Raw genomic sequence first — 24,214 nt, 5'->3', positions numbered from 1 at the left:
GCAGGCAGCGTACAAACTGTCAATCGAACAGTGTCGCACAACGCGCGAGGCATACTTTCTGGCGGCGCGTAATTTCAAATTTCTATGACTCGCATTTGATAGGATGTGAATGTAAAGCTAGTTTCAGTGGGCCCTGAGGGTAGCATGACACTTGTTTAATAAAATATTAAAATTGTTAGACAATATATAGATATATAAAAACAAAAGCAGAAATACAGAACACGATATGTGTGGTGATTATCAAAGTGTTGCATAACGTAAGAAGCATAGTTTTTGGCGTTATACCTTTTGAGTTTTCAACTAATGCAAGTGCGAACGTAAAGTGAATCGAAAATCGTTTCTTATAAAGTGTAAATTCCTAATACGTATTTATTTAAATAATTAAATTATATTCACTCAACTAGATTCATTACAGGTATAATAGATAAATAAATGCTCCGGAAATTATAGAAACCTATTGGCACGTTGCAGTATTTGAAGGCGTCTCTCCTCAGCCGTTTGGCTGACGTTGAGTAACCGCTCAGTGCGATCCAAGAGATCTGCGCACTCATCACTCGCCGGGGCGTTGAGACGCTGTCGCTTGTTGACCGGCATGGGCAAGTTTTCGGCCTGTCGTCGGGATTGCCAATTCGAGTGCGGCTCGTGAGGAACGTTTAAAGTATGTCGTTCGCACCGTTCCATGATGCGGTCCAGAGTGTCCAGCGGTTCGTTCAGAACGGTCAATGTTTTGCGTTCGACGGGGTGATGTTGCTGGCATTTGTCCAGTACAGCCTGCGCCTTTCGCAGCACCTGCTCATAGTCAAGCGGCTCCTGTTGGGGCGCCAATGCAGTCGCCTCTTCGATCGACTCTTCCTGTTGTGGACTCTCAGCTGCTGCCGCCGCCGCAGCTGCTGCTGCCTCTTCTGGTGATGGCCAATCATAATACCAGTGCGTCGCAAAGTAACGCTGCATGGTGTGACGTCGGTAAACAATAGCCGCTGGAATTGAGGCGGCATTGCGTTGCAGGACAACATAGAGCCGCTCCTTGGCAAAGATGTCCACAATGTCCAGGTAGTTGGGACTGCCCGTGCGCAGCTGCAGCTCAAGCGTTTGTATCGCACGCAGCGCCACCGTCTCCACCTGAGCATCGTCCTCGCTCAGCTGGGCATAGTTGAGCAGCCATTCACAGAGAGCGTCCTGCGATTTGTTGCTTGTCGCCGGCAGCGGCGGCATCTCCGGCAGCTTGGCCTGCTCCAGAAGCTGCACGATCTTCGCTCGCTGCTCCCGCGATTGCCAGCCACTCACAAAGTACTCCAGGCGATTGGGCAACGGCGCCTGGGGCGGCAGCGGCTCCACATAGTCGCGCAGCTCCTGCGGCAGCTGGGGTCGATCATCCAGCTGCTCGCCCGCCACCAGCTGCAGGCGACGCACAGCCTCGTTGTACAGCTGAACACAGAACTGAGGCACCTGGCGACAGCGCCAGCCAATGGCTACATCCTTTAGCGACGCATAGCGCAGTCGCTCAAACAACTCGTCGCCCAGGTGCCGGAGCACCCACTCGCGCAGCTCCATCTGCTGCAGTGAGCCGCGACTGCGATGCGGCTGCTTGGCCAGAAATTGGACGGCACATTGGAGTAGTGCGACCAGCTGCAGCTTCTGCTTGCCACGCGCCATGGTGCGGCAGTCGAAGATGCGAAAAGCGCGCAACGTCTCCAGCTGCAGTTGCACCGCCAGCTGTGCCTCTTCCGTCTGCTGCTGCTGCACAATCACCGCCACATAGTCGCAGCCGCTGCTCTTGACTAGGCTATGCAAACGTTGACGCGCCTCCGGCACCTGTTTCACATCCACAAAGCATATGATGCCATCGGCATTTCTCATCTGGTTCGGATTCGATGGCGGCATGCCCTTCAGTTTGTGGACGCACAGTGCCACACCGTGAGCCAGTCCCGTTATGTAGGCAGGCTGGCCAGGCGCCTTCGCTCTCTGGCTCTGGCCCTCGCTCTGTATGGGCTGCTGCAGCACACCCCGATCCAAGGCATGCTCCATGACCAGTCCCACGCTGCTGTCGGGCAGCGAGATCAACAGCTTGAAATATTGACGAGCGCCGGGCGTCTCCTGCTGGAGTGTGTGGGCCAGTAGCTCCCAGAGGTCGAGCTTCAGCCAGCATTGATCGTCCATGCCCGCTAGCAACTGGCGATAGTCGCAGGCTTCGCCCTGGCGATAGCGACGCATCAGACGCAACGGCTGCTCCGCCGTCTTCGTGTTCAACAGGCGCTCGCTCGACTCAGCCCCGAAGCTCAGCGGCAGGCAGGCGAAGAGCGCATCCTTCTGCTGCTGCACGCGGCGGTAGTTGCGCCATCGTCGCCAATATTGACGCATCAGACCCAGCTCGTAGTCGGTGCGCCGTATATTCCGCTTGACTAGCTCCACAATCTGCTCATCCAGCAGTGCATCGTATATGGCCAGGGCGCTGTGATGCAGCCGGAACTCCCGTTTGCACAGCTCGTTCAATTGCTCATCGATCAATTGGTCCAGCAGGTGATTGCGCTGTGTCGTGCGCTCCGCCTCAACGCGCCGCTGGCGCTGGCGCTCCGCCTTCGCCTCTGCCTCTGCGGCAGCCGCGGCGGCCGCTTGCTGTGCCTGCTCCTCGCGCTTTTGCCTCTCCTGGGCCTGCTGCTGCTCGAACAGGCGCTGCTGTCGCGCACGTTCCGCCTGCTCTGCCTTCGCCTTTTGCAGCTCGAGCAGCTCCTGTTCACGCTGCTTGGCCGTGGCTATGGCCTGCTGCAGTGCAGCAAATTTGGCCTCATCGGCGGCCTTCTGCTGTCGCTGTTGCTCGGCAAGATCAGCGGCACTTGGGCCGTCCTTTGCCATGCTGGCAGCCGCTGCAGCTGCAAAACTGAAGCCAATGGCTGTGCTCGTACTCGGTTTGGCTGCTTCAGCTGTGTTCCGGCCAAAGCCAAAGGCTTGCTGTTGCTGCTGTTGTTGCTGCTGTTGCTTTTGCGGCATCTCAAAGCCGAAGATGTTGGCCGGCATCGTTGGCTGTGGCTGCGGCTGTGGCGCTTGAGATGGCGGCGTGGCTGGCTTAATCCTTGGCGATATGGGCGCCGAAAACAACGGCACCTTGAACAGATTATCCGTGGATGTGGGGCTCTTAAATGTTGTTGTTGTCGCTGCTGTTGTTGCCGTTGCTGTTGCTGCCGTTGGCATTGTTTCGGTGTACGCTGCTCTTGGCTCCTCTTCCTCTTCCTCGGCATTCGGCAGCTGATCTCTCGCTGTCCAGGCGCTGCTCTTCAGATAGCCCTGCTCATTGAAGCTGTTGTGCGGCCGATGATTGCTGTACAGGGATTTCGGCGGCAGTTCCTCGCCACAAATGCATTCGCCGACGCTCTGATTGCGCTTCGATTCAACCAGCTGAACGAGAGAGAGAGAGAGAGAGAGAGAAATAGCAGTTAGAATCGATTAGAGCGAGAGCAAAAGTAGCAGAATCAAAGAGCACATGAAGGTTCTCAATTGGTAAAGATTCCACTTCACACTCACCTCGAACTGTCGACTCAGCTTGTAGTGCTCTGGCGTATGGATGCGAGTCAGCTCAACGCGATCCGCTTGGTTCACAGTCAGGCCGCAGCCTTCGACAAATTCAATCGTCTCCTCGTCGCTGGCGAAGAGCAGCATTTGGCGTATATATTGGACGGGCAGCAGGGTGAATTCGTATTTGCGTGGCGCTCGATAGGCCTGCACAATGCGATGCATGGCCAGAATGCGCAGTCGAATGAAATAGGTGATCAGAATGCAGGCGCTCAGGTAGCTCGTTTCCGGTTCGCGCAGCAGCTGGAAGAATCGCACGAAATTGGTGTCCTGCAGTGCCAAGTGGAACTGGATGGCCCGTCGGATTTCCTTGCAGTTCTGCAACTCGACGGGCAGCTGCGAGATGTCCCAGAGAAAATTCGCATCTGCCAGATTGAGCAGCACAATGTAGCCACGGAATTCGGGCTCGCGCGGACACTGGATGCCCTTGAGGCGCAGATCGTGGTACATGTACTTGAGCGTTTGCAAACATTTCGTCAGATTCTCGGCATTGATTTTCGCATCAAAGACGCTGGGATCCTCGGCGACCAGGCGGGCGGCGCAGTGGATGTGGAAGCGTGCGCATTGCTCCACCAGCTTGACGGCGCTGAGGGAGCAGAGCTCTTGCTGGGTAATCTCCTTGCGTATGGAGCGTGTTCGATCCCAAACGAAGTGGAACCAATCGCCCAGATTATCCGTTGTCTCACTGATATCCATTATCTCGTGCATCAGATAGCTCATGGTCATGTGGAGGACGGGTTCAGCGCGCAGCTCATGCGGCAGCGGTGTCTCCTGATCGGCGCTGCTGCGCGAATATTGCTTCAGGGCGAGCTCATGTGCGATCTGATCATCGGTGCCCGGCTTCAGTTCATAAATTGCCACTTGTCGTTGGAATTCGCGAAGCACACGTTCCTTTTCAGGACACATGTCCGGGCAGTGGCCCTGTAAACGTTGTGCGTCGGTTGTCGAGCGCTTCTGATTCAGGCGCAACAGTTTGTCACGTGCATCCAAGACGCGATATTTCTCCTCGCTTGTGTACGCCGGCTTGCGCATAACGGCTTCCAGCTCCTGCTTGGCGATCTTGAATTGAGCGGGTGCACGTTGTCGTTCACGCTCCCGGTCCTTCTCTCTTTCCCGTTCAGCATTGCCACTTGTAGCAGCTGATGCGATTTTGCTTGAGCCGAAGAGACTTGTAGCTGTAGTCATAGTCTGTGGTTTTGTTGCGTTTGGTTTGCTAGAGCCGTATTCGTTGCGCCAGGTGCCACTCAAGACACTTAGTTCCGCCTGCACATCGGGGTCGACCCATTCCTCAGTCTTCTGGGCCGGCGTGCTCTCGTTCTCTGCGTAGCTCATGTCAAACTCGTGACCGTTGTAGACATTACCCTCACGCAGTGCCAAAGCAGCCTCCTCTTCATTGGAATAGCTTACCGTGCAGGTCATGCGCCGGGGACGCAGCACAAAATTCACCAGGTTGCCGAACCTACTGAAATGCGTGCGCGCCACAAATTTGTCGAGGAAGAGTTCTGGTATGTTTGTGCATCTGCAAGTTAGAATTCGTTATATGCGCGCTAACTGCACTCGAGTACTTACAGCAGTGTCTTGTTGTTGTAGGCAGTGCCTGAGTGTGCATCCGTCATGTCAGAAAATATAAATTGTACGTGAATTTCGTTTTGTTTCTTAGGTTCTTAGCTACTTTTCGCATTCGCAATTGGGCTTGTTTTGGTCACATTGAATATAACCAGTTTCCCACAGAACTATCGAATGAAATGCTTATATTCGATAATTTCTTTACATAGTTTCTAAATATATGGGCACACTATGATTGGCTGGAAATACGTTTGCGCGGTAAGATTTTGTTAGAGTCCATCTGGCCAATTGGATGCGAAAAGATAATTATTTTTTTAACATAAATATTTATTTGTCGGCACACGTGGTAAAAATACATTAGTCTGTAACCATAACAATGTTAAGCAATGTCTACGTTTTGCCTTGTTAAATTATCATATTATTAATATGAATAAATAAAATTGTTCTAAGCAACAAATTCGATCAGCTGGTATACCATTTTGATATTAAAAATTAATTCATTTAAAAGTGTAAACAGGCAAAATAAAAGCATTTTCGCGCGCATGAAAATACATTCGATATATTTAACAAACAACTATCGCGATTGCAAAAACATCGGCTCGAATTGGCGCTAGTTGGTTAATCGATAAGCCGATATTCCCAGACTTGGCTAGTTGTTGTTGGCATTTAACGCGGAGACAGCGTTCGCAGCGCAGCGCGATGTTCAACGCTAAAGAATTTGTTTTTTTTTTGTTTTTGTTTTTGAAATTACACGTTAAGAATCACTAAATGATAATTGTGTAGAATCGCTAACGAGTCAAGTGCAAATACCAAAACACATGTAACTGTAGGTGCAATCGCAATAAAAGAGAATGAATTAAAAGCATAAACGACGCTTACCTATAGAAGCGAAGATAACCACGAAACGACGTTGCGAACGGTGCGACGAAAAATGATCGAACGGAATATCTGTGCCACCAGTTGGTAAAAGAGACAATTTAACTTTTCAATAAAGCAAAAAGCTGCTAAAACAAAAAACGCGAGTCAAGCAACCGAATTGTGTATTTTTTATTTTGAATTTTTTGTTTTTGTGGAACAACAAAAATTTGCCATTGCCGTTGCAGTTAGCGGTGTGCAGCTGGTATTATTGTTGTTGTCTAACGTGTTTTATTTTTTTGTTGTTGTTGCGTTCGGTTACGACGTTTCCGATGATCTTGGCCTGTTGTTTGCCTTATTTTTTGTTTTGTTGAAGTGTTGTTATTGTAACTCGTTTTGCGCGTGTGATTCATACAAGCAACAACAACCGCTAACAGAAAATGCAGTGAAATATGCTAAATGAAATAAACAAAGTAAAAGGCAAAGCGTAAAACAGCTAAAAGAGCGAGACGAGTGCGTTGACGAGTGCATCCTGCATTGAGAGCGCGAGAGATAAAAAACGATAACAAAATAAAACAATACAAAGCGGCGCTTTTTCACACAAACACACAGACGCATACAGAGAGCAAGAGACACTCGCACACACACATACGCACCTTTAAACGCGCACGCACACGCGATAGTTCTTTCTGTCTGGTGGTAGGTGAACAAAAAAAAAACGTTTTTTTCCCGTCGTGTGTACAGCTGCTGTCAAGTGCGCAGCCGTAGCCGCAGCCGCAGCAGCGACGCCAAAGTCCTTTAAGCGTGGTAGTGCAGGCCATCTCGCTCGCTCGCTCGCATGCCACACTGTCCAGCTAGATGAATAGCAACGCGCACGCACACATACAGAAACAGGCAAATAAACGTATGCAGCTGCCTGAGGAGCAGATGAAAGGAGAAGATGATGCCAAAGCCAAATGCCAGTAACAGACAACGACAACAACAACAACAACAGCAGCAAGAACAACGTACAGATGAGCAAAATATGTATCTACATTAATAATAATAACTGCAACAACAACAAGAACAACGACAACGACTGCAACTGCATAAATACATTCCACACAAGTGCATTCTTATTAATATATTTAATTAAAGTGTTATCGAAAAAGTGTTATCGAAACTATGAAGGTTACCGTTTGCTTCGGCGATGTTCGCATTTTGGTGCCTTGCGGCACCGGCGAACTGCTCGTCCGGGATTTGATCAGCGAGGCCACGCGACGCTACAAAAAGGCAGCCGGCAAGGTGAGTAAAATATATATATTATTGCACCCCTCCACCACCACGTCTCCCCCTATCGCATGCACCTCGGTTTTATGGGTTTTCATCCCCCTGTTTAATATCGAACAGCGGAAATGCTGCACTTGAGAGCGTCAGTTGTTTGTGTAATTACGAAAGTCGAACCCAAAAGAAGTCGAAAGTGTATATACATATATATGTATGTATATGGATGCGTGTGCACATGTAATTGTTATCGCCCATTGGAAAGATGGTAGACGAGATCGGAATGTGTGTGTGTGTGTGCGTGTGTGCCTAGGTAAAATATTTGAATAATGATAAGCAGCGACCCAATAAAAAACGTTCCAAAAAAGCAAAAGAAAGAAACAGTCAACCAAATGAGCTCAAATATTAACTCAGTCGAGCGGCTAAGTCGAAGAGCTTATGCTCTTTGAGTCATTTGTATGCAAGCTTTTGAGCGCTTATGGATTGTTTACATAAATAACGCTGGTATTATTATTATTATTAATTTCTCAAAATTATTAATAATGAAATGAAAGCTTTTTAATCGTTCTACTGGATCAAAATTCTACGCATTCTTTATGAAAGAGCATTCCTTGAAAAAAAAAGATAGAAATGTATGTAAATGCTTAAAAAAAAAAGAAAGAAGAAAAGATGATAACAACAGCAAACAGAATCGAAAAGCCAAGCCGAGGGACAGGGCAGAGCGTAAGCCAAGACCACAGAATAAAAATGAAAATAAAGTAAATAAATACCTTTAAGAACCCAAAGACAGAGCGCATTGTGAACTTGGTTGAACCCGAAAAAGATCTGCTCGTAACTTCTCAACTTCTCAGGGGCAGCCAAATTAAGGGCCCAACCTTCTTCTACCGTCTTTTGCTGCTGCTGCTTCTTCTTCTTTGTCTTGAACATCATCCACATGAGACACGGACAGGTACAACGCGCTGTAATGCACAAGGTAGTGGCAGTGGCAGTAGAGCGCATATAAAGAAGAATAAGACAAATGGTATAGGGTTCTGATTGGGGCAAGGGTTCCGGGCGGCTGGCTGCAGTCCCAGCGCCTTGTAATTAATCAAAAATGCATTCCACTCTAAAAGCCTTAATAAGAACATATATATGTATATTTGTATGTATGTATATAAGTATATACATAGCTATATGCTCCCCAGGGAAAATCAAATCAATTTTTATTATGTTAATCGCAAAGGTCATTATGAAGAAGATGAGCATCGTGATGATGATGTTGATTATTAGGTTTTCAAACTGATTAAGCTATTAAACATATTTTTGGTGTTTCATTATTTCCGGTTATGAAATTCAAATTCAAATAGAGATTGCTAATAGAAAGGATGTTTTGGATATTTAAAAAAGAAAAGAATGAACGAATTATAAGAAATTAATTACAAAACTTATAAATAAATAAAAAATATAAAAAAAATAAATAATTAAAATTGGTTTTAAATTGTTTCAAGTGTTTCTAATGGGGACCACTAATTTATATAAAATATAATTATTTATATCTATTTGATTAATATATATCAACTGTATACATATATTTAGCATATTATATAGAAATTTCTATATATATATATATACTTTATACGATCATTTTCTAATACAGAGATCTGTTATATGATAGATAGTGATCTATGTTTTTCCCCTATTTTCCATATATATAATCAATCATGTTCAGTCAGTAGAAACTGCAGCTCTATGCAATTATGACTAGTACGAATATATATACATATATATATAACTGTAGCATCCATCCAACGCCTAGTCCGACTAGCTTCAGTAGAGCACTCTGAACTATTATTATTTCTCTTCGTGTTGTTGTTGTGCTTAGCGGAGTGCATCGTGTGAATTTGGCAGAGATCTAGCCACACTCTCAATTGTTTTCTGAGTGAGTGGCTCGCCGCCAATATGAAAAAAAAAAAAAACTGTGCCAGCTGCAAATTGTGAAGCTCTTTAAAGAAATAAAGCAGATAAGAGGGCGCTTTCCATTTCGCGATCACGTGTATGAGCTGCGCGAAGAGAGACCGAAAAGTAAGACCCAGACTTCGACCCAGACCCAGACCCCGAGCCAGACCCAGACCCAGTGCCAGAGCTAGAGCCACATGCTACATCGCTCTCTCTATATTAAATTTGTGTGTATGTATGTATATATATGTATCTATCTGCGTCTCGACAGCTCTAAGCGGCGAACTTGCTAATTATGCAATTTAATGCCTCAACGGCATAGAAATTGCAACATCAACAAAAAACAAGAAAAAAAAAAAAAAAAAAAAAAAAAATTAAAAAAGAAATATAACTTTGGCTCTGATTTCAAATTCTCTCACATGACATGACGGCTATCATCAGCCGTTGGCAACAGACTCTTTTCCCCTCCTCTGGCTCTTTCGCTACCCTTTGCTATGAATGGATTCGCTTTCGCAGCTGCTATTTCTCTTGGTATTTGGCTCAATCTCAGAGCAGCACAAAGCGATCCCAACACCATTTTAACTGGAGCAAATTTGCAGCGATTGCATTCATGTTTTGGCATGCCGAGTGCGTATTATCGCAAATGCAGCTAATTGCGAATTTATTGCCATACAAAACTCTGGGTAAATACAATATAAACAAAACAATTAAGAATACGTAGAAAGAAATACTGAAAAATGAGCTAAATCGTGATAAGAAAACAATTATAAAACAGCTTCAATTATTAAAAAAAAAATATTATAGTAGAAAATCTATAGAATGTGGAAATATCATGGGTTAGATTTGGGGTTCTCTTTGTATATGAATTCCAAACTAATGAAACATCATATTTCCAGCTAATCTTAATCAATTTACATAATTTAAAGAACAGAGAAAAACCAATAAATTCCTCATGAATTCTATAGAAAACGGCTTATGCTTAGTAATTATGAAAAGTCATTAATTAAGTCGACAAACTTAATTTCGAATAGTATATGAAATTTATGCCGTAGTTCATAAAATGTCTTAAATTATTATCTTTGAGTTTTGAGAGATCTATTACTATAGGCCATAGCTGGCCGTCAAATTAGCTTTGACTATTGATAGATCTTGACATATTTCAATATATCTTGTGCTATATTATACCTATATTATACTATATTATACTATGCCTATGCTTAGTCTTAATTGATCTTATGGTCTTATCTTCGTGACCTGTGATAACTCTGCTTATTATTAGAATAAATGTTAGATAGATGTCGAGCGTTCTTTCTTCAGGACCCATCCTAGCCTTGCTTAATAATAGATAGATCTTGACATCTTAATAGATAGTAATAATAATAATAGTAAATAACTCTTGATATATCTTAATAGATCTACTGCTCTATCTTCAGGTCCTATCTTAACTTTGACTATTAATAGATCTTGATAGATATTAATCGATCTACTACTATCATCAAAGCCTATTTTGATATTGAATATCTTTATAGATCTGCTTAAATATCAATATATAATGCAATCGTATGATTTGAATTTCCAAATATCCAACGAAAATGCTTTAAAATAATCAAATCCTTTTGGCTGCCACTGGTTCCTATGGTTCCCAGGCAGAAGTGGTTCGCTAGCCGAGGCCTAATCAAGTTCTTTGGTGTGAGCCCAAACCACATTCCCGAGCAAATTGATTATATAATAAATTCGAATGAATGCTGTTGAATCAATTTCCCTTTGTCGCTATAGGATGCCCCTCTCTCTCTCTCTCTCTCTCTCTCTGTCTTAGTCTGTGCCTCTCTGTCTCTTTTTCTCTCAGTGCGTTCGGTGGGCGTTTTTATCGTCTTATCGCTAGAGCTCCGAGTTGGGCCAGGCGATCAACTGGGCAACCAGGCAACCAGGCAACTGGACAATCCAACAAGTTGGCCAAGTGGCCAACTGGTAACTGGTAACTGGGCGTGCCATTTGACTCATTTCTGTTTGTTTTCATTTCTTTTTTTTTTGGGTCTTGTTCTTTGTGATTTTGGCACAGAGAACCGTCTGGGGAATCGCTATGGAGGCGAGCAGCGACGACGACGACGACGACGACGGCGGCTGTTGAAAAAGATTCATTGAGCATTCAGTTGTTGTCGCTGTTGTTGAATTCTTTTGGCCACTGTTTAAAACCAGTTTTGCGCAATTTGTAAATTATTTCGTCATGGCAACAATAACAGCAGCAACAACAACAACAACTCAAATTCAGTGAGAGCAAATATTCAATGAAACGCTTTCGAAGCTGGCGCAAAAATATTTTGCCAGTAAAATATTTGAAAATTTGCGCACGCTAATTGTAGCGCATTTTAAGTGCGCTCTAATTGGACCGCACACTTACGTTCGATTGGAAAAGTAAAAAAAAATATAAAAAAAAAAAAAAATAGAAAAAAAAAATCCCCTCAACAATCAACACTCAACACACCTGTGCGAGAGCAGCAAGAAATGGGCACAATAATTAGAATTATGAATGAGAAGCAGAATGAGAAACCAACTAATGTATGTATATGGGTGCCCTATGCTGTTAGTTTTTATGGCTGAATGCAAATTGATGTGAAACTGATTCACTTTGCATTCAAACACGTTCTGCTACAGAACTGAAACTGAATAGGTTTCTTATTGGCTGATCGAGCGTATTCGCTAATCGTCTCAGTTTGACTTCATTAAGTGCCCCCACTTAACTCATTTCGCATGGCTAAGGATAACAAGCTGAGTATTTCACAAATCGTTGCAAGGTGTTTGCTGCAGCACTCTTGATAATTGGTTGATATTGGCCAGCGGCTACTATAGAGAGATACAAAAAAAAAAAAAAGGAAAATAAAAAATTATAATAAAAAAATAAAAAATATTTTCAATGTACATAACCGGAAATCTAAAACAGGTTTTACGCAACATCAACCGCACTTTGTTGCCCCCCGCCGCTCCCTCCTTCGCTCTGTTGGCCAACAAGATGATGGGCCCAAACAAATAGCAAAGCAAACTCAATGCATAGAACAAACGCAGATTTATTATGAAATGAAATAATCAAAATACAATTAGTTCTATATATAATGCTGATCATAACTGAGCTCAATGAGCAATAAATAAAATAAAATAAACGAAACAACTATGCTAGATTATATAATGAATAAGTTGTAGTTCCAATTGGAAGTATGCAAAGTGCAAAATCTTTTCCTTGGCTCACTTCAAGGCTTTCCTCGCCCCGCCTCACCTCGCTAACCTCAAAATTCCGCTGCCTTTGGCTAAGAATGCAAGCCAATTATAACTATGGGCGACTAATGCCATAATGGGCTAACATTTAAGTCGCTGTTTACCACCTACTTTTGCGCTGACCCACGACTGCACGGCAAAGGAGAGCTCAAGACGTGCAATGTGGAAAACGCGCTCGAATATGTATAAATGTGTGAACGATGCACATGCACGACTGCCTGATACTCTGTACCATGCTAATTAGCTGGGCAAATATTGTGCATATATTAATCAGTTATAGACTATTGAGTCAATATATATAAATATATATGTATTATATAAGAATTTATGGGAGCTAAAAAGTTTAAGATGTGCCTAGAGCTGAACCAAGAAATGGAGCTGGAGACCTCACAGATCCCTTCATCTAGTTCATATAATGTACATAGCTCGTATAATATTAGTTTATGATTAATCTAGTTCCAGTTCACATAGTATATATATAATTTATGTGAAACAAAACAGATCTTTGATTTGCAAATGTTTAAAGTTAAAAATGTGCCCAGAACTGGACCAAGAAATGGAGTTTATGTAGTTCATATAGTTTATGCTCAAATAGATCACATATATCCCATCATCTAGCTCATATCATTTACATAGCTCGTATTAATTGTCTGTGATCAATCTAGTTCCAGTTCACATAGTTAATATTAGTTCTTTAACTTTTGATATTCATAGCTTTGATAGTGCATCTTTGATTAATTCAACGTTAATCATAACTAGTTCTAATCGTAGCAAATTCATAATCATACAGCTGAACTAGTCATCATTTATTTGTAGGGTATAAAAATCAATTGCGTTTTAATTTTTGCGCCCACCTTGGCGAAAAGTCTGTCGAATAGCCCAGGCTTGGGTAGTTGATAGACTCATGAGGGTTGCCTACGATTTGTTGTTGTTGTTATTGTGTTGTCATGCCAACAGCCACAACATATGGCATATATATAGCTCCATATATATATATATATATATAGTATATACATATAGTATATACATATATATATTTAGTGAGTCTATCTGGCATACATAGAGTTGCGACTGCGTCATTTTCCATTAAGGGGCGTCCAATACTTGGCTCATTGTCGTATAATATCTACCTAGAAACTCGCAATTCATACAAACACACACACACACACACACACACACACATTGGTAACGTGTTACACGTATTGGTTTTCCTATTCATATCTTTATAACGATTGCATTATTGTGGGCTGCCTGAGCTGAAGCTCGGGCTGATTCATGCCGCTTGACCAAATTAGGCGCGAAATTCAATTGAATTGAATTATTGTTTCAGTCTCAGTCTCAGTTTTAGTCTCAAACTCAAACTCAAACTCGATCTCATTTTCGGGTTGCCTTTATAGATATATATACATTTATTTTGGATGCCGTGTAATTGAAAATTATTTTCAACATCAATTGCTCTCGCCCACGTAGCCACATGTCGACATAATTTCGGATGCCCAATTCAATCGTAACGCCCACAACTTCCACTTAATGCGACTCTTTAATTTCTCGATTTTGTTTTATTTTCGCTGCATTTGGACTGCACAAATTGATTAGCTCCAAAAGCACTTTTGCAGTAGTAATTGATATGGATGGCTAACAAGTTTATATAACGAAATAAAGCTGTATACAATATCTCTTGACTCTAATTAAAATACAAACATGTTTCATATTCCCATGCATACATAATATGTAGAGAAAACAATCCAAAACGAAATATATACGTATTTCGAAATATGCTTTCATTGATTTCCATGCTAAGCAGCTCTTATCTTTATGGCCTTCCCAAGAAAAGCAGCTCAGCGATATTTATGAGCCTCAACTTTTCACCCCATTCAAACAATATTTGTGCGCCAACCAAAATTAATCTGAAGCTTGTAACGGAATTTTAAATCAAATAAATACATAGTTTAACATTTTCGTTGAAAGCTTTTTGAATGCTAATATAAGCCAAAAAATATTTATCATATATGTGCCCAATGCAATGCAGATAAATCTATAAGTTATGCATATTGATTTCATATTCTATATTTATCTATGATTAGCTATAATATAATGAAGCAAGTTTTATTTGCTTAAACAATTTATTCATTTTTTTTTTCATCTTTAATGCTAAAAGGTTTTAGCTGAGCTAAGCTAATTTTTTTTAACAAAAACTAATTCTCAGAAAATATAATGGAATTAGAAAATAATTATAATAAAAAAAAAAAAAAAAAAAAAAAAATAGAAAACAATTATTAAAATTTCATTTTATGTGTTCTAGCTTCTAAACTGAATCGTCATATTAGTCTGCTATGTTATACTATATTATACTTCTCAAATTCAAATTCAGTGCTCTACACTTTCGTCTGCCTTATAGAGTATGCAGCGAGCATATGCCCTAGGTAAACTGCTTGACTGCTCTGCTCCTTCCCATTCGTAGAAACTATTCTTGACGGCATTTGGTATTGCTGTTGCTGCTTTTCTGCCCCCAAATTGAAAATTGTTTGTCAGCTTTGGGCTGTTCGGGTTTCGGGTGGGCGGTTTGTTCTATTTGCATGCCTGCCACACGCCACATGCCACATGCCACACGACTGCACGACTTTTGTTGCATTTTGTGGTCGGCTGGTTGGGCCGGAGTCAAACGGATTCCTTGGCCAGCTCGCCGCGCTCCACGGATATTGTATCTTCTACAATTACAATACATTTATTGCTGCACTAATTGAGTATCTATTTTGGTCACGCACGTGTGTTCCTCCTCTATGCTACCTTTGTGTTGTTCTGTTTGGATTTCTGGTCGTGCTGTTTACCAACTGCTGTCTGCTGTCTGTTGTTTGGTTGGTTGTTTGTTATACCCTGTAGTTTGTATAGGAATAGGATATATCAAACAATTGGAGCGATGGTAGGTGTTTTTTTATTTTTACCGGGTTGGGTTTTTGGAGCACGGTAGAGGGTAAGGGATGGAAGACAAAATGGATATACATACATATACATATATGTAATATATGATATTATGATATGTTATATATGAAAAATTGGTATAATTTTATATCCCATAGTGATATATATGTATATCGATCAAATGGATATGATATGATATGATATTGGATACGATGTGATATATAAGATAAATTGAAAATTTATATAAACTTTTTCAACTTATATGTTATGGTGCCAAATTTCTAATAAAAAAATAAATAAACGTATTACATATAATATAATAATGTATAATAATATACAGGGTATTTATTAGTGTCTCCCTATTTCAAATGTCATGCTAAATTGTTTGGAAATACATCTCATTCTCTCTCGTTCCCTCCCTCTCTCGCACACCAATTGAATGACTGCTGCATTGTTTCGTTAGGTTTTGCTGTGTGCAGGATTCGAAATATTTAGGGATACGAAGCCGACTTCGAGGGCCTGACACATTAATTAAACGAACTTCCTGCCGGGCGGCGCCGAGCTGCGCCCATTGCCCGTGCGCCGATTGCGTGTCAAGGGCCGTTACAGTTCTTCAACTGATTCATTGTTGTTCTGCCAGGCAATGCAGCTCATATAACAACAACAACAACAACGACCACTGCATTTCGTTGCCCTGGTAATATATCATTAAAATATAACAAACAACAACAAAAAATAAACAGAATTTTTTTTTGTATTTTTGATATTTACCTCCTAATGAGAATCGAAACGCAACGGAAGCGCCACGCCATCGAGCTCATCCGTCCCGCGCACACCTAAATATTGCCCTTCGCCTGGCTGTGCTCCACTCAGACCACATCCATTATAATAACAATGAGGCCAACAACAACTGCATTCAATATGCATTATCATCATTCTAATTAATTTGTTCACTCTGCTCTGCTTTTTACTTCTTCCTCTTCTTCTACAATTTGTTGCCCATTTTAATCAATTGAGTTATTGTGGCTGGTTTTTTTTTTTTTTTGTCTACCTTTACCTCAGCGTCGAGTTCAAGGTGAATATTAAGTAATGCCCTAGCCCCTGCCCTGCCCCTGCCCTAACCCCTGCCTCTGTTTCATCTACCTCCAACATTTGCTGGAGCATGTTAGAGGTCGAGCTACACTCCATACATCATTATAAATATATATATGGCTGCTACGCATCGCTGGCTAGACCTCAAGATTGCAGGCGAGCGCTTCCAGAGTTTCGTCGATATGCTCCATTGGCTTGCATTATGTCAAGTGCAAAAGGTAACTAAGTGAATGTCAATTGACAGGTGAAGGTTAACATTGAATGAGACATTATGGCCATCGATCGGTTATTATCGATTCATGTGAGCTGCCTAAGGCATGCAATTAGGTTTAATATTAGAATAAGTTAATGGACTACTAATATATATGTAGTCAAATTTCAAATGTCAGATAGAGGTTGTTATCATTGAGTGAGACATTATAATTATCGATATATTGTTATCGATTTATGTAAGCTGACTGAGACATTAGCTTAAGTTTGGTATTTGATTCATTTAGTATAATACATGCTGAATAAGATGTTATAGCTATTAATCGATTATTATCGAATGCCGTAAGAAGCTTTTTAAAGTATTCAATTGGGTTTAGTATTTGAATAGGCTAATCGATTACATGCGTATTCTTGGAAGTCCAATTTCAAATGTCAGATAGACTTTAACATTGAATGCGACATTATAATTATCGATATATGTATTGTTATCGGTTGCTGTTTGCTAACTTCTAAGACATTAGAATAAGTTAAGTATTTTATTCATTTAGTAGCCCTTACTGCTGGATGATATATTATAACTATCGACCGATTATTATCGATTGTTTCAATCAAACTTCTGCGACATTAGAATAAGTTTTGTACTTGATTCATTTAATAATCATGTATATTCTGTGACATTAAACAGATAAGCCTCGCTGTTACTCTTAGTGATTCATAAGTCTTGAAGTTTGTATATGGGACAGGATTACTCATGCAAAATGCCCGGGGTTTCTTATCTGCACAGATAATAAACTCTTACTTAAGGTCTTTCGAATATGCACAACTTCCATTTTGTTCTAATGGATTTCTTTTTTAAGTAACTAAAACTTCTATTCATTCATAGCTGTATTACAAAAAGGAATTCCAGGCATTTAACCGGTTTATTTCTAGGCTCGCATTTCCGTTTCAAACATTTTGCAAATTTGCGTGCTCAACTCGCAGCTCGAGTCGAGTCGAGTCGACGCAACTCCCCCTAGCTATAATTGGCTTTTGCATATCAGAAATTGTCGTTAAAAATTTTTGTAGTATCTGTTTTTTTTTTTTTTTAATATTTATTTTTATTTCTTTTTTTTTTTTACATATTTTCTTTTGGGTTTCGCTTTTATCGCTGAAACGTGCGCGACGTTGCGATTGAATTGTTGCAGCTTCAATATTGTGAATATTTTGCAACTGAGGTTTTGGGTTTCGTTAACAATTTTCGCTGTTGTTTTTGCACCGCTGCATTTTTGTGGAATGCATCGCGCTGTGAAAATATGCTTGGGGAATGGATAGCTTGACGAGTTAGAGGGCGGGAGGGTAGTAGGGAAGGGGGAGGAGGAGGCGTGGCATAAACATGTGGAACATCAGGTCTGAAAACAACAGTTGTGAAGCTGACGTTGATCGTAATAATGATGATGATGGTGTTGATGATGATGATGTTGCGCTGATGGCTTGATGGTTGACGGTATGTTGACCCAGCCAACCCTTTTGGGCTGCACACACACACGTCTCTCTCTCCCTCTCTCCCTCGCTGCCTCTCTCTCTCTCTCTCTCTCTGAGTGTGTATCGTCATATCTGGTATACGCGATCGAGCCGTACCGGTAACCGTGCATAGGTAGTGCAAGTACCACTCATGGCGTGCCAATTTCGCGCTTACTCATACTGCCCAGTCAACAACAACAACAACAACAACAACAGTGAAAATGCTGTGTCCGAAAGCCCGTACGTGTCAGAACAGCACACCGTGTACCCTAACTGAAGCAAACAAACAAACAGACAAAAAAGAAACGAAAGAACGAAATGTTTATATATTTCCACAGAGTTGCACGCCCACCGTACCCGGCAGTGCGTTACGGCGCAAGAGCTGCTTGGGCTGTAGGAAGTGCATACTGACCCAATCGAGCTGACGATCTAGCGTAACCATAAAAGAGAACTGCCACAAAGTACAGCACACTGATAGCGTACCCTCAGCTGTCTATTAAAATTATCAATTTGTCGTTTGCTGTATATAATTAAATGCTGGCAAACAAGCTTAAATGTTGACGGGTTTGAGGTCTGAGGTTTCGGGTTCGGGTTCGCTGCGTGTATGTTAACTACAATATAATACAGACTATGATCATAAAAATATATTAATTTTTTATTCATCTATTTACCAAGATTGAAATATATATAAATTTTGTATTGAAATATTTCAAAACAAACAATTTTAACTGATTTTCAATCGTTGCAATGATATATGTTGCATATAATTAATGCTAAATATATAAAGTGGGCCAGCAGTAAATTAGTCGTTACATTTTGAATATTCTACTATAAAATTGTAGAGCAAACAGTAGTTCCTCGATTGCCACACCCATAATGAGCGTAGATATATAATTTTAGCCCAATCCTTACTAGGAATCCTGAGTACCGTACGGTAAAGAGAATACGATCTAAAACTATGGAAATTACAGTATTTTTGTAATATGTCAAAAGAACTACTGCTGAGGTCCACAATAGCTTCCTTTATAACATTAGACAATACCTGTTTCCACGTAGAGCAAGACAAACATTGCATACAACTAATATACTCTTTGAGTAAGCTATAAGTAGTATAAGATATGTAGATTCAAGTTAATTACTTGACTTCGGCTGCTCCTGCTGTGATTCAAAAGAGATTTGTGCTTAAAGCCAAACACTTTTATTTTTTTTTTGATACAAATAGACTTGGGTAAACTTTTAAATTTGAGATTTAGATTTCACTCAAATCCAGTTAATGTTCTTAGTAAAACATTTGCATTAAACATATATGTGAGAAATATCAATAAAACTTGAACAACTTTTATACTATTTGAGCCCAATTGCTTACCTAAACATCCTGAACTACAACTGAGTCATGATGAAAGGAAAAATAATAAAATAAAACAAGAGAACGAGATTTATGCTATTGAGTCAATTCGTCAGTTCTCACAAGTCTGCCGGAAATGCTTCAATTAAAAGAGAATAGTTACGAAAAGGTATTCCATTCACAATAAACCGCCTGCCGGCATATGAGGTATTACGATTTCAAATGAAATTCTAACAAAAAAGTTGATAGATCGAAGATTACATGTCTGGAATTCCGGAAGTGCTTAAATATTTGAAGCGAAGTCTTCCAATCGAAGTTCAAAGACTCGAACAACTCGAACATTATATAATGCGATGCTACGCTACAGATTTAACGGCGCCGGTGAGATGGCGCCTGTATTTGTGTGTGTGTGTGTGTGCTTGTGTGTGTTTGTGTGCTCGGCTTACACAGTATTTAGGCACATTATGCTGTCACACAGCATCCAGAATTTGTGGGTACGTTGACTCACGCAGAGCAGAACCGAGCAGAGCAAATTATATTTGCTACGTGTACGAGATCGTACAAGTATTTATCCAGGTGTTTCCTCTAAAAGAAACGAGAAAAAACGTAAATTTTAATGCATGAATCATTTGGTAAAGTCAACAATGGAGCTGCCGCAGTTGCCACATTCAGAGTGGGAGTGGAGGCACAGAGAGAGAGAGAGAGAGAGGAGATAAAGAGAGCGAAAGATCGGGAGAGTAACGCGCGTTCGCCAGTGTTGCCAAACGACTCCGTTGCAAAGAATGTTGAAGGCCACAAGAGGTCGTAAAATGCTCGGATCTTTATTTTTTTTTTTTTAAGTTTTTTTTTTGGTTGTTTTCATTTTGGTTTTTTATTCATGCAGCAAACGGCGACGCGCACTTTGAAGCCAACGGCGGCAACGACTTTGACTTCGACTTCGACTTTGGCAGCGTCTTACATTAATTTTTAAATTCGTTTATTTCATTTTTCTTCTGGTTGTTTGTTTTTTTCTTCTTCTTCTTCTTCTTTTAACCTGCGATATTATAAATTTGTCACGAAATGTGCCCAACTTAATGGAATTAAGCATGCACTATAGACGTTTATATATGTACATAAGCTTTTTATTACAGATCGGACGTTAAGGTTGGGGGCAAAGACTTGAACGTTTTTTTATTAGTGTGCTGTTGATATTCTTAAAGGAAAATATGCTTAAATTATTTGTTTTTATTTTATATTATTTTTTTTAAGTTTCTCTATAATTATTATAGTTTTAGATATTTTAATTATTATTTAAATTTTTTTTTTTTGCATATATTATAATTTGGTGAAAATGAAATATTATTTTAATATTAACATTTTTAATTACTAACAAAATTAAAATAAATGGGATTAAAAAAAAAAATAATAATAATAATAATGTTTGATGAAAATTATATCAAGATTAACAAATAAATTAACGAACTATTTAATAGCGGAAAATATAGAAAAATGCATTTAAAAATATTTCTAATATTTTAAAATAATTTCTAAAATTAGTAACTATTATATTATAGAGTTTCATAAAAAATGTTACTTTTATCAATATATAATTCCATTAAAAAAAAGAATAATAAAAAAAAAAAAAATTGTATGCCAAATCAAAATAATTTTCGAAACAAAATTGAGAAATACATTTCGCCTTATGCATGCCTAGGGTATCTGATGTGTGGCATGCCGCTTTCAGCTTTTGCTGTAATTTATTTTGTTTATCTGCCTGCGCTTAGCAGCGTTTTTCGTGGCCGTCGTTTTGCCAGGCTTCGGATTTATATTTTTGTTTTTGTTGCTTCTTTTTGCGTTTCTGCTTTGAATTTCTTTTATTTTTTTTTTTGCGTAGGCGCTGCACGTGCGACAAGCGGGCAACAACAACAATAACAACGATGGCACCGTCTGAAGGAATTCAACTGGGCACGCCCCTGCCATATAGCCATGGGCAATTGCGCATGTTGTTGTTCTTGTTGATGTTTTTCTTGCCGGGCACGCTTAATTAATGAAATACGTAAATAAATAATTGTGATTTTCGTTGCGCAGAACAAAAGACTCAAGCGACAAACTTGACGCGCGGCACCCTAGAAAAAACACATAGAAAAACACAAAAAAAATTAAAAAAAAAAAATGTTTTGAATGGGGCGTGGCTGCCACCCGGCTACTCCGTTCCAATTGAGTGCGGCTCAACCTTTTTAGCTATGCAGGCACACACACACATGCACACACACCTGTCAAGCGACACCCACATGGGCGACGCCTTTGCGTCTTGGCCTTGAAATTAGCTGTGCAGACTACACAGACTGTACAGTAAACACAACAGTAACAACAATAACACAACAGCAACAATGCTAATAAAAACACCAACAATCAGCAAAAAAAAAACAACAACAAAAACATTTTGCTTTTTGCCTTGTAAATATTCAATGTAGCTCAGCTTGGGTTTGCTTTAAAAGTCGTTATTTACAATTCAATTAATATGCTTTTGATAAAAGTTTAACTAAAAACCAACAACAACAATTTTGCTTGATTTTGATGGACAGTTAAAAATAAAAAATAAAAAGAAACTTTCCTTTAGAGAATCTCAATTCTGAAGAGGCATTTGAGTTTGATTTCTTTTCACATTCCACATCTGTGTCCAAATATGATTCTTGAATAAAGTTTGCTAAATTCCAATTTCGGCGAGGGCTGCCATGTAAGTTATTGCCTTATAGCTGCAAATTGGCTTACGAATTTTGTAGTATGAATCTGAACCAAAGCAGGAATCAATACTCATCTAGTTAAACTGAATTGTGGCTTGCGATTAATTCCTGACTTACAATTTAAGTTCATTCCTGAACCTATTCAATTTATGAACTAGTTCCGCATTTTCATATAATTAAGCACTTGAATCCCTTGATGCGATGCAGCGAATTGAGCCAATATCTGCTTCAACTGATCTGCTTAAAATCTACAACATTTTCCGCATCTTCTTCTTCTTCATCTTATTGTTTCTTCTCCTTTATGTAACCTATGTGTGCAGAGCCTCAACGCTTTCCCATTTGGCAATCGCATTTCGTAGCGGCAGTTGACAAACCTAATACTAAAAAAAAAAAAAAAAAAAAAAATAAAAAACTAAAAAAATAAAACAAAAAATTTATATATGTTTGTGGGAATCTTTTTGGTGGGCCGTAAGCTCCACTGAACTCGCTTTTAATTTCACTGCCATAAAAAGAGCTTTAACACATACGTATGCATGTGTACATGTGTGATTATATATATATATATACATATATTTGTTTATATATCATAAATAAAAGTAAAATTAATTGCTTATATAGAAATTGTGTGTAAGCTAACTTTTTCCACCAGACAAACGCCCATAAAATGAAGCAGTTGTCATCAATGTTGTTGTTGTTGTTGCTTGAGTTGTTTGAGCGGTTGTTTAGCTATTTTAGTTGTTGTTGTTGTTGCTGTTGTTGTCGCTCTGTTTGTTGCGCATGCGTAAAACGCAATTTAGTATGTTTTATTTGTTTAGTTTGTGTTGCTGTTGTTGCTCTTAATTTATGTTTTGTCTCGGCTCTTTTGTGCTGTGTTTATGTTTATTGTTATTTACGCTTTTCAGCGACAATCTCTCTGTCTCATTCCCTCTTTCTCTCGCTCTCTTTCTCTCTGTCTAGCCAGCTCTCAATTCGTAAATAATCTAATTTTGTTTTGCTTATTGATTTTTCCTTTATCTTTACACTTATCTCATATTTATCTCATTGAGAACACGCCCTGTTTCTCTGCAAGACCAACTCAGCCGAGGGCTTGGCACCCCCCACAAGGCACATTTAATTGCATTACCAAAATTGTTAATTCCTGGAATTCCTGCTTATGCGTTTTTGTGTTTTATCTATTGTCTTTCGTGGCTTTCCCTTGAAGTTCTTCCCATCTCTCTCACTCTCCCACTCTTGCACTCTCTCGCTCTGCCACCCTATTGACATTTTCAATCTGTGGTTAGGCAAGGTATTTTTCTCTCTTTGCCTGACAATTTTTTTTCTTCTCGTTTTTTTTTCCTTCTTTCTTTTACTGCTTTTATGATCGTGCCTGTCATACCCTCTAATTTCTTTTTAATGAACTGTCGTCTGTCACTCAGAGTGGTTCTTTGGTTCATTGTGCTTGCGGCTTCTTGGAAGGTTTTATCGCTCTTCCTCTATCCCTCTCCCCCTTTACGTCTACCTCTCCCACTCCCCCTCTCTCTCTTTATAGAAATGATCAATGATTGGCATTACAAGCGCTCGTAATCGTATTTGTACTCGTTTTCATACATCTCCTACCTCCCCTCCGACTCTCCCATTCATCTTGTCAGATTTCCACTTGCTTACTTCATTTACCTTCTGCCGTTCTGCGTATAAAGCTATTGAAATTTAAGTAGGCATTTAAGTAGGCATTCCTTTGTTAGAGCCGTGAATGGCCGTTGGCTGTCTCTGAGGCTTGGGCGAGGCATTTAGCATCTAAACGCTTTCTATTCTACAGTGAGCACAGAGCCTCGAGTGCCGTCTAAGAAGTATAGAAGTCTAATCAGATGTGAGTTGGCTACGATTATCAGAGAGAACTATGATTAGAGACTATCTCTAAGCACGTGACCTTATGCTAAATGCTCTCTTATCTCTGTTGGCTTTGAGCTTAAGAATATTTTGGCATATGGCTGCCTGA

The 24,214-nt window shown here is 40.3% G+C and overlaps 2 protein-coding genes across 3 annotated transcripts in view; one reads left to right on the top strand and one right to left on the bottom strand.

Annotated features, from left to right (window-relative positions):
* Positions 1–337: 337 nt before the first annotated feature.
* xmas (RRM_XMAS2 and SAC3_GANP domain-containing protein xmas) lies at positions 338–5,363 on the bottom strand. 2 transcript variants are annotated; one of them, XM_018016037.2, is made up of 3 exons: positions 5,134–5,363; positions 3,517–5,083; positions 338–3,390 (listed from the first exon to the last, which is right to left on the bottom strand). In XM_018016037.2, the coding sequence occupies exons 1-3, from the start codon at positions 5,178–5,180 to the stop codon at positions 445–447; spliced, it is 4,560 nt and encodes a 1,519-aa protein (XP_017871526.1). In that variant the 5' UTR covers positions 5,181–5,363; the 3' UTR covers positions 338–444. The 2 variants fall into 2 exon arrangements, with proteins under 2 accessions (XP_017871526.1, XP_089330700.1); XM_089474574.1 differs by having other exon boundaries at positions 3,517–5,066.
* Positions 5,364–5,769: 406 nt separating this feature from the next.
* The window catches only part of baz (par-3 family cell polarity regulator), a 49,675-nt gene continuing 31,230 nt past the window's right edge, over positions 5,770–24,214 (top strand). Inside the window, exon 1 of the mRNA XM_018016032.2 lies at positions 5,770–7,269. Within this exon, the coding sequence (XP_017871521.2) occupies positions 7,150–7,269 (120 nt within the window). The 5' untranslated portion in view covers positions 5,770–7,149. The remainder of the gene's footprint in view (positions 7,270–24,214) is intronic.

Source organism: Drosophila arizonae, chromosome X, assembly GCF_054131065.1.
Source record: "Drosophila arizonae isolate 15081-1271.41 chromosome X, UAZ_ARI_1.0, whole genome shotgun sequence".
Classification (NCBI taxonomy): domain Eukaryota; kingdom Metazoa; phylum Arthropoda; class Insecta; order Diptera; family Drosophilidae; genus Drosophila; species Drosophila arizonae.
The sequence above is the reverse complement of the archived record's forward strand: the minus strand, read 5'-3'. Positions and strand labels throughout refer to the sequence as shown.